Source organism: Trichinella spiralis (assembly GCF_000181795.1).
Source record: "Trichinella spiralis strain ISS 195 chromosome Unknown Scfld1, whole genome shotgun sequence".
Classification (NCBI taxonomy): domain Eukaryota; kingdom Metazoa; phylum Nematoda; class Enoplea; order Trichinellida; family Trichinellidae; genus Trichinella; species Trichinella spiralis.
This window is the reverse complement of record NW_003526940.1, coordinates 1,865,317-1,875,556: the sequence shown is the minus strand read 5'-3', so window position 1 is coordinate 1,875,556 and position 10,240 is coordinate 1,865,317. Positions and strand designations below refer to the sequence as shown.

At 34.5% G+C, this 10,240-nt stretch overlaps 4 protein-coding genes across 4 annotated transcripts; 1 reads left to right on the top strand and 3 right to left on the bottom strand.

Annotated features, from left to right (window-relative positions):
* Positions 1 to 617: 617 nt before the first annotated feature.
* Positions 618 to 1,487, bottom strand: Tsp_07571 (conserved hypothetical protein). Its single transcript, XM_003381845.1, has 2 exons — positions 1,375 to 1,487; positions 618 to 906 (listed from the first exon to the last, which is right to left on the bottom strand). Exons 1-2 carry the CDS (start codon positions 1,485 to 1,487, stop codon positions 618 to 620), a joined length of 402 nt encoding a protein of 133 aa, XP_003381893.1.
* A 1,683-nt stretch (positions 1,488 to 3,170) lies between these two features.
* Tsp_07572 (hypothetical protein) lies at positions 3,171 to 4,485 on the bottom strand. Its single transcript, XM_003381844.1, has 2 exons — positions 4,446 to 4,485; positions 3,171 to 4,042 (listed from the first exon to the last, which is right to left on the bottom strand). Exons 1-2 carry the CDS (start codon positions 4,483 to 4,485, stop codon positions 3,171 to 3,173), a joined length of 912 nt encoding a protein of 303 aa, XP_003381892.1.
* Positions 4,486 to 8,393: 3,908 nt separating this feature from the next.
* On the bottom strand, positions 8,394 to 8,699 carry Tsp_07573 (conserved hypothetical protein). The gene has a single exon (XM_003381843.1). The coding sequence runs from the start codon at positions 8,697 to 8,699 to the stop codon at positions 8,394 to 8,396; it is 306 nt and encodes a 101-aa protein (XP_003381891.1).
* Positions 8,700 to 9,778: 1,079 nt separating this feature from the next.
* Tsp_07574a (receptor expression-enhancing protein 5) lies at positions 9,779 to 10,194 on the top strand (the record flags this gene model as incomplete). The annotated part of the gene is made up of 1 exon (XM_003381842.1): positions 9,779 to 10,194. A coding segment is annotated over exon 1 (416 nt), but the record flags the coding sequence as incomplete, so codon positions are not given.
* Positions 10,195 to 10,240: the final 46 nt, after the last annotated feature.

Below are 10,240 nucleotides of genomic sequence, written 5' to 3'. Positions count from 1 at the left end.
GGTTTTCTTTGTCTAATTCCTCAGTGAAGTCTTTGTCGCATTGTTTTTTTTTGTCTAATTGCTCATTGATTCAAACTCTTCAGTTGTGATTAAGATTTGACGGTCCAATAAAATAGCGTGGGTAATGACCAATGAGAGAAAAGCGGGACCGAGTAGTACCAAACCATCATTATGGATACATTTTATAATTAGACATGTTCGCAATGGCTTTCTTCGTTCTGTTCGTCAAAGAAGTAGAAGAGGAGTATTGAACCAACTGTTATTGTCATTTCTCCAATTATTGCAGGAACAATAACATAACTAATCAAACGACTAATGTTCTGTCAGCAGTTGTAGCCAATGAAATTAAGATAAAAAGTAATGGTTGCAGTTGAGTTGGGACAAACTGAGAATATGCAAATTATAAAGAAAAAGAGCAAAAACTGCTAAGCAATTCAACAGCAAAAAACGAAATACTGATTGTGTTTAAAATTTATTTTGAAAATTTATTCAAAATTTATTATTTTTGTTTTGAAAAAATTATTTATTTATAGTGAACAAAGTAAAAAAATTGAAATATTTTTACAAACAAAAACACCTAAATGAAACATAAAATACAGTAAATTATCATAAATAAATTATTTCTTCTTGTGGTATTCGCCAGCTAGGTCACAGTTTTCACGACATTTGGCATTCTCTTCATCTCTTTTCTCTCTGAGCGCACGTCTCTTCTCACGGGCTTCATATAACTCTTCTGTAAATTTAACGTAGTCCATTAGCGTACCTCTGAAGTTATTTTTTCCCATAGCCTTTGAATCTTTCTCTTCAAATAAATCAGGAAAAAAAAGGTGGAAAATTTTCTTCATGGGTATAACAAAACGGACCAAACACCGTGGATGCCACACGGATACTAAATGAAAAGTTCTCCTGCAAAATCTAAATTGCTCAATGTTTAAAGTTCACACTGTTTAAAGTTTAAACAACTAAAATGTATGCTTATTGTTTATTATAATGCTGCATCTGTAACTATTTGCATTTTTATCATGATCAGAAATTTAAATTTGTCTGCAACCGTTCTGAACCTCTTACTTAGAAAATAATGCTGCTATATATATATATATATATATATATATATATATATATATATATATATATATATATATATTATTTTGAATTTGAATAAGTGCCATACATTTACATGTTATAACTTCCAGAGTTTTTTTTCAGTAGAATAACTTCTATCATTTGAAGTGAAGTTTAAAATTAAAGTTAACCAGTTTATTTTAAAATGTCATTTACATTTACAGACAATTCTTTACAGTAATTAGTATTCCCCTATTGCGTCAAGTGAACAAATGCTCTATGAATTGCTTGGAAATGGCCAAAACTGTTCACAGCGTTTTCAAAGATGTTAGCAATGCTGTTAACAATGACAGTGGAACAGTTGGAAAACTATTTGATGAAATTGAAAAAAGATCTGGTCGCGGTCGAAAAGAAGCCGCAGGCATTTTGGTGAGCGTGCTTGTAACGGCTTTGATTTTTGTCCCAAGTTTAACAGAATTGTTGTGCAATTTGATTTGCTTTGTCTATCCAGCAATGAAAACTTTAGCAGAGATGGAATCAAATAAGAAAAGCAAATGCAAGTAATGGATGTTTTATTGGGTAATTTTTGGATTGTTCACTATTACTGATTTTTTTGCTGAAAGCATTAACTGCATTTTGCCTATCTATTGGCTGTTGAAATGCATTTTTTTTGTTTGGCTTTTCACTCACAGCTGCCATGGAGCTGCAACATTGTGTGAAAAGTTTTTCCAATCTTGCTATAGTGAATTTGTATCTGGCTGCACTACTGGTGTAGAAATGACTGCAGAATAACCACCACCATCACTCTTTTCTACTGCTCATCCGCTTATTCATTCATTATTCTTTTCATTATATTCTTATATTTCATACTTAATTATTTAAAAATTATTTTGATTACGGTCAACTCTATATGATGCATAAAATTTGAAACAGTTACTTGAATGTAAAAATGATATTGTTGTTATTTTATTAAATGAACAATTTCAATATTCATAATTTTTGATAAATATTTACAAGTATGAATTGAAATTGCCATGTTAGAAACTTTCATAAAAGAAATCCATTCCATTTTCAGCTATTCTGCAACCAACTGTATCTGACATTAATGGAGGAAATTCAGACAAATGTATCTCCAGTTACGTATTTTTGGACGTAAATAAGTGCAATGATGCCACACGCATTATGTGCTGCAGCGGCTTTGAAACGCATTCAGAAGAATATTTCCTCCACGAATGGAAAGCTTACTGTCCATCTTCCTTGATTACTGTTCAACGAGAACAACTTTTACTGTTCACCGTGAATAACCTAACCGCCTTTCTCTGATGCGCTGATCATGCTACCATTTTCGAATGTGAAACGTTCTGATTGCGAATGTGTACGAATGTTAAAAGATTGTTTTTAATTGGTTTAGTCTCGTTTTTGCCATCAAAGGCATGCCGCTCAAAATTTGATTGGCTTTAAATTTTATTGGTTTTCAAGCCAATGAGCGCAACTAAATTTTAGTGGTGGTCGTTGTGGTGAATTTTCTTTGTTGTCGCGCGGCTAAATTTCACTGGTTGTGGTTGTGATAAATTTCATTTGTTTTCGCAAACCTAAATTTTAATGGTTGTCGTTGTAGTGCTTTCTATATGTCGAATTTCGGTGTCTCTTCAATGGTCAGTTTTCTGATATTCAAAGCTTAACTTTTTTTATTCCACATATATTTGTAGTAGCATTAAGTAAAATTAAAAGTTGACTATCATTTCAAAATTATAATCTTAAAAGCAAATTTTCTTCAGATTATATTTTTGTGTATATGCTGATCACACCTTAGAAATTTGCTTATCTTTAAGGTATGCTAACTCAGTTTATTGCTTGTGTACTATACAGCATTTTATAGAACTTGTTCAAAAGTTTCCTTTCCAAGTTGTGAATTAGATAATTATAATTTTCAGTGGTGAAAATTTATTCAGTGGTAAAAACTATAAAACTATATAGAAGACAATACAATACAACATTATAATACAACACAATACAAGACATTGCAATATGATATACTATAATACAAACAAGAATAAACACTACGAAGAATAAGAAAATACAAATTAAAGGTGCAGGGAAGGTGGCACTCAGAAGTTAATCGGCTCAGGGACATCATACGCAACAGCTTTTAAGAACTGCTCCATTGTACGCGTTCCGCCATCATATTCAGCAGTCAACGCTGTTATGCGTAGCTGCACCTCTTCATATTTACTGTTCTTTATTCGTAAATCGTTGGCGGTAACGCGTCCTGACGTCACCTGCTGAATCAACGTTTCCGTTGATCCTTGCTCATCAATCAGCAATTGGAGCAGTTCATAAAAGCTGAGGTGATGTTTCCCCGCTTGCCGGTTCATTTTCAAGTGCCAGCCTTCTAAGTGATTATTTGTTCGTGTCTGTACATTATATACATTCCATAACGGCAGCTTGTTGGGGGTCATCCATTCTCTTCGGGAGTAATCAAACAAGGCTGCTATTAGACCCGTAACGTTTCTGCCAAGCAGACCCACGGCAGCAGGTACCTCAGGAAGTGGCAAAAATGCTGTTGCCATCAGCATTTTGATCTTCTTTTTTGTTTCCGCTTCGTGAAGGTACCTGGTTCGCAATCCAAGCTCTGCCACTTTCCGCAAAACTGCTTGGCAGAAGTGAAAATAGCAACCTTGTATTTGAACGCCCGGGAACGATGCCTGCACCGCAGGGATAAGGGCAGTTTCGAAATCGCAAATCACAGTTTGCGGCTGAAGGACAACCCCTAACGCTGCCGCTTTTAAAATTAAATTATCAAAAATTTCATGATATGTTGGGAGATCTCTTCTAACTGTTAAACAATATACAAGTGGTATTAATTTACCTTCTTTAAACACATGAATGCTGAACATCTGATGGTACCATTCAGGAACAATTTTAAATGTTCCATCCATGCACCAGACAGTATGTCCAGCCAACTCCCGTATATTTTCATCTGTACAAAATATTAAAACAGAATTATGTACATTATTATACATCAAAAACTGCCGGCCAGACTTCGTAACACGCCAGGGTGTTGGAATTTCCAGCTGCTGGCGTGTTGCTGGCAGTGGTGGAAAACGTTTGGCCCGGCTTCTGTACAAGGCCGCTTCCACTTTTTTGTATGTTGGAAACTGACCAGCAGTTTCCAAACTGGTGGATGCATTGCTACATTCTTCGTTATATATCTGCGGCACTGGCTTCGTTTCCTCCCCTGCGCGGCGTTAAAGAGTGTTCTTCTTCTCCATTTTATACAATATGTAGTCGTCGGCAGTGCACGTTACTGCATGCGGTGCTGTTCTCAAAACCGTGTTTACTTCGAGGTTGGTGTAAACTGTACCTCTACATCCACTTCTCACCTGCATGAGAAATCAGAATGCTGACTGATAAAAATAGCATATTATAATAATGAAATATTATTTACCCGTTGGCAAACCCACTGTTTGTCTTCAAAATTTGTGTGTCTTAGGAGGTGAACTCTACCTTCATACACTAAGTTATAGTTATTTCGATTATTTAAAACCAAATGCAAATCAGCAGCCATGAGAGAAGATGAATCGAAGTCAAGCACACAGAACAGAAAACTGGTAAAATGGTGAAAACGGGGTTCACCTCTGATTATATATAAAATTCTGCTCCTACGGTTTGTAACTAACTTTGTTGCTTGTTGAAATTTGCCGGTTTAGTCTCGTTATTCCCTTCAACATTTCGTTATCATTGAAAATACAAGTTGGAAGGTTACAAATGCAAATGGTAAAGTAATGGCAACTTAAGTGTACACCAACGCACTAGTCAGTTTAGTTCAGATGTTGAAAAACAGTTTAAAATTTACACAAAATGTACAACCACATGTTTCTTTATTTTTAAATAAAATTCAAGATTTTTATTTTTTTATTAACATGAAACATAAGAAGAAAAACAATAACTCTGGTGAACGGAAGTCAAAGAAACAGTGAAGAGAGTAAAGATAAAATTCTCATCGAAACCAGAAACATTTTTAGATAACAGTCCAGCTAAAATCAGAAAAGTATTTCGATGCTAACATTCAGCAATCACCACTTCTACTTTCAGCTGAATAGCTACAGCTGTGGACAATTTATCACTTGTTCAATTTTCCTTTGTACTTGAATAGCCCTTAGCTACTCTTCAGAAAAGTTTCTGACAAAATGAAAAGCATCTTGTGCATAAATCTCGTTAAATTGCTAGCTAAAACGTAATTTATCTTACGAGCAAAGCAACTGTTGGTTGACATTCTTTGAAACAATATTTATCAACGTGGATGGATAAAAGTAAAGCACTTAGAAAGCGGAAAGAAAGCGTTGGACAGCACCAAGCAGAACAGCTGCTGAAGCTTTTTCATTTCACGGGGCAGAGGATATTGCATACTTTGATATCAGCTTTGGTGCGCCATTTGTGGATAAATTAAAACTGTTGGCCCCATTTCCAAAATTTTCAGACAGATTATCGATTTTCCTACATCTTGCATGGAAGTGGACATTGAATAGAGAAAAAATTTGAACAAGCAAAACATTCAGTTACAAAACATAGGAGAAGGTTGATATTCCTATGGACAATGTTTAAGGTCTCAGACGAAAATTTTTTCTTTTACTATTCCTTGTTCTCTTTATGTCTGATAATTCTGATTTGCTTCTTGTAAGCAACCGTTGCAGTAAAACGTCCTTTGTTTTTGAAGCGAGGGCATACAAAATGAAACACCGGCAAACAGAAGAAACATCAGGGATGTTCCAAAGTGTACACTCAATGTGCATCATGTGTTTACTGTTTTTAAAGAATAGTTTATTTTGATATAAAATAGGCTGCAGGGGTGCAATGTGTACAAATTTAAAAGCTACGGATGCTATTAGTAAGAAAGATCACTTGGAAACTTGCGCGGTGGATTCACCATTTTACTGAATATTATTAAATAATTAATTGTAATTAATTTCATTAAATAAGTACCATTAAACAGTAATTTTTTAAATATATATAGGATATAAATAGTATAGCTTTGAATATCAGAAAACTGACCATTGAATAGAAACCGAAATTTGACAAATAGAACGCATTACAACGACAACCAGTAAAATTTAGGTTTGCGAAAACAAATAAAATTCATCACAGCCACAACCAGTGAAATTTCGCAGCGCGATAACAAATAAAATTCATCACAACGACAATCAATGAAAGTTAGTCAGCTTGTAAACCAATGAAATTTAAAGCCAATTAAATTTGGATAGGAAATTCATAGCCAATCAAATTTCGAGGCGGCATGTCTATGATGGCAAAAATGAGTCTACCCCTTTTTAATTTTTTATAATTTTTAATAATTTGCACTGTTATGCTATGCAACGGTAACATTCAGTACCAATTAATTTGTTTGAAACATAAATATTATTAAATTTGCAATCTCAATCTTCATTAACATAAATAAAGTTTCAATATTTTAAAACGTTAGTAATAATTCTGATGCTGTATTGTAATACAAATAGCTATTGCAGTAGCAAATTGCATGTTCCTAATGATTATGCACATTCAAATAAATCATTGGACTAAAATCAGGTTCAACACTAAAATTTATTTGCAAAAAGCAAATCTAGGCATTTCATGCATATCATTGTGTAATGTTATAAAAATTCCGCTATTCTGCCATTTTTAAAATAGTGCAGGCATACAAACACATTGTAAGAAATCTTAGGACACACATTTGTACAGCTACGATTTTCACTCTTTACCATTAAAAATAGAAAAGCAACAGATATATTTCGCTGCTTTTTCTATTTCTTTGAAACATACTCATAAAAAACGGCAAAACCTTTTTACAAATCGTTGTTGCACCTGTATAAAGAAATGTATCATCTGAAAAAATTGTTTCCATAAAATTCAAAACACTGTTGGCAACGGGTTCCACAAGTACATTGATGTTCACTTTTTACTTCGATTAGTGTCATTTTTTAATATATGCAAAATTAACATATTAATATCAAAAAGGACGTATCAATATTTTTTGTTTTCAGGGTGACTACTGACTTTCTGACTATTACTCTAGCGGGGATAATGCAGCGCCTGCGACTGCTGCGTGGAAGACTTTGTTCATTTAAAGTGCTATTTTGCTGTCTTCTGATTTCTGTGTCATTCTCTGAGAATCGGTTTGACACATCCAAAGTGCCATTTCGCGTCCTTAGTTGATTCGCATGCTTCTATTTTTTCCTGCCACGAGTACTTCATAAGACAATTCTCCTGTCTGATGATCTATAATTCCTGGGTTCCATCCTCTATTCAGCTCATTCGCTATCCACACTTCTTCTCCTATCCTGAATTCTCTGCTCTTGCTCTTGTTATCATGATAAATTTTCTGCTTCCATATTTCGATGTCTTTTTTGGTATCCAAATCCAGTTTAATTCTGTCCAACAATATCGGTTATCTTTTTCCCACATGTAATTCTGCCAGAGATCGTCCTGTTGTCTTGTGTGGTGTATTCCTATATGATAATAATAATGTCTCAACTCGCATGCTTATCTCACCGTTAATTTGAGAATTATTTCCTGAAATTGCTATTCATTTCTGCAGCTCATGCTTTGCTTTTGATAACCCAGTGTTGGATTCATTGCAGCTACAATGCTGGATCACCTAAATTCTTTCATAAACCAGTATTTAAACATATAACAGTCAACAAGAAAGAACAAGGTACGCATTTAGCCTAAAAGGCAATATACTTCAAATGATTTTTATTGGCTAACGTTTCATAGATAATAGCTAACTATCGGTCACTAAATTGTTATGTAGAAATTATAATGGCAATGATTTAGTTGCTTATTAGAGTAGAGGGTAGAAGTTGGAACTATATTGGGAGAAGACAGAACGTCTTTGTTAACCCTTTCAGACCAGCAATTTTTTCTGTGAATCAAAATTTTTTTTAATATGCGTTTTAAACATGTTATGGTAATTCTATGAATTCTAATAGGATTTATCTATGAAAATTCTAATAGGATTTATTGTTTGAATAATAATATTGCCATTTTTAGAGCTGTATCAAAATTGATACACTGGGCCTCAAAGGAGTACACGTTTCTATAACTAATTGTGCATACGCTTATTGTTCTTATGTACGCAGGCATGCAGTAATTGGCAGGCAAATAATTATTTATGAAATTCTGTAAAGCAGTTTCTGTTGCTACTTAGGCATAGGTAAATACTGCATTTTTTGCACAGACACGTGGCTAACTTAGAACACAGTCTGCATCTTCTTCGCGTTTGAGTGATTTCTGGCCAATGGCTAGTTTGGTCCTTTGCTACTTCTCTTGAGACGTCAGTTGGTCGTCTTCCCAATCGTCTTGACGTCAGGGGTGGCGTTGGAGAAGACGCACGAGAATGGCTTCTGGAAGTTCACAAGACACAAGGACTGACTAACTTGGCAAGTGAAGCTTAGTAGGTCCAATGTGCCTGTGCATGTTCCAGGCATCTCCTTTCTGTCCCTCTTATACAGTTGCCATGCATTTGTCATGGCAGTGCTGATGATCCAAAAGAAAATGCGACGGTTCCATTTTTGACTTTTGTGTTCGATGCGGTATAGAGCAGCAAGCATGTTGTTCAGGTCTATACCACCCATATTCATGTTGTAATTTTTTTAAATGTTTGGGATTCCAACGTTTAATTATTGACAGGTGCATGGGGCAGCAACTACCAAATTACAGCAACTACTAGACGTGTAGTGAGGACGCGATCTCAGTAATAAATATGAGCGATGGTGCAAAACTTTTAGAAATGTTATTGATTGCATCTGACAATAATTCATTAGACATCCTAAATGATTTTTCTCAGAAAAGTAATACGGGGTTGGGCAAGCGAATCTGAGTACGCTGAGGGTAGTAATCATGATGCGCAGTTTCCGTTAAAGCCCAGTGTATCAAAATTGATACAGGTATTCTAAGGAACTCTACTCAGCACCCCAAAAACTTTAGAGGCTGCAATTAATTTTAACATCATCTTCACATCAGCATCTACTAGTAAAAAAATTATTATCCTTAAATTCTGCTCAGTTCTCAATTTATACATAAAAATGCAAATTCATGTTTTTTCGTCTCACCTACCTGCACAGTAGGGCGCATTATAAAAAATCTACTAAGATGAGAAAAAAAATGGCAATAAAATATTGTTAAGACAAATGTCAAAAATACATAAACACAAGCATGGCTAACAAAAACATTTCAGTAAATAGCTATGGGGCATAAAACATTATGTATCAAAATTGATACGGTGGGCCCGAAAGGGTTAATGAAAATTAAATACAAATTGTCGCGTACATGTGGAATGCTGGAATATGGGAAAACTTTTGCATAATGTTCCTTATAAATATGGCACCTTAATCGTCATCAGTTTTATTTGTTCGTTGGTTCAAAATAGCCATTATTCATATGTGCTTTTCAAATGAAAAAATTGATTCAACGGATAAATGATTAATATTTAATTTTCATAATTACAATTTTATAATATTTATATGCCATTTAAGTATATAATGGGGCCATTCAAAAGCTTTGAACAAGTAGTTTTAAAATTCAGCCAACATTTTAAATTTAAACTTAAACTTAGCTTATTTTAAAGTTTCAGTTAATACAGATAACTATTCGAAACAGTAATTAGTTTGCTTTGCTTGCTTCAATCTGACTGCTTGTTGGTTGTTGGATTGCTTGAAAAATGGCCCAAATTCTTCAAAATATTTGCAATGATATTTGGAACGCTATTGGTGATGAAAGCAGATTGGTGGGAAAAGTGTTTGCTAAAATTGAACAAAAAACTGGCAAAAGTCGTTACCAAGCTGCGGTGATGTTAGCAATTGTGATTTGTGTGCTTTTGATTGTTAGCCCTGGTGCAGGATTGTTGTGCAATTGCATATGCATTGGTTATCCAGCAATGAAGACATTAATAGAGATGCAATCAAGTGAAAACGTCAGCTGTAAGCAATGGATGTTTTATTGGGTGATTTTTGGCTTGTTTCGATTTATTGATTATTTTGCTGAATGCATATCTTTCATTATACCAATCTATTGGCCGCTGAAATGCATTTTCTTTGTTTGGCTTTTCACTCCTAGCTGCCTTGGAGCTGCAATATTGTATGAAAAAATTTTCCAATCTCGCTACAGTCAAATTCCATCTGGC

Coding starts and splice junctions, on each gene's coding strand:
- Tsp_07571 (XM_003381845.1), bottom strand. CDS start 1,487: ATGCCTGCGGCTTCTTTTCGACCGCGACCAGATCTTTTTTCAATTTCA. Junction 907..1,374: donor CTAACATCTTTGAAAACGCT/GTGAACAGTTTT, acceptor TAGATTTTGCAG/GAGAACTTTTCATTTAGTAT.
- Tsp_07572 (XM_003381844.1), bottom strand. CDS start 4,485: ATGCTATTTTTATCAGTCAGCATTCTGATTTCTCATGCAG. Junction 4,043..4,445: donor CATTCTGATTTCTCATGCAG/GTGAGAAGTGGA, acceptor TATTTTGTACAG/ATGAAAATATACGGGAGTTG.
- Tsp_07573 (XM_003381843.1), bottom strand. CDS start 8,699: ATGAATATGGGTGGTATAGACCTGAACAACATGCTTGCTGCTCTATAC.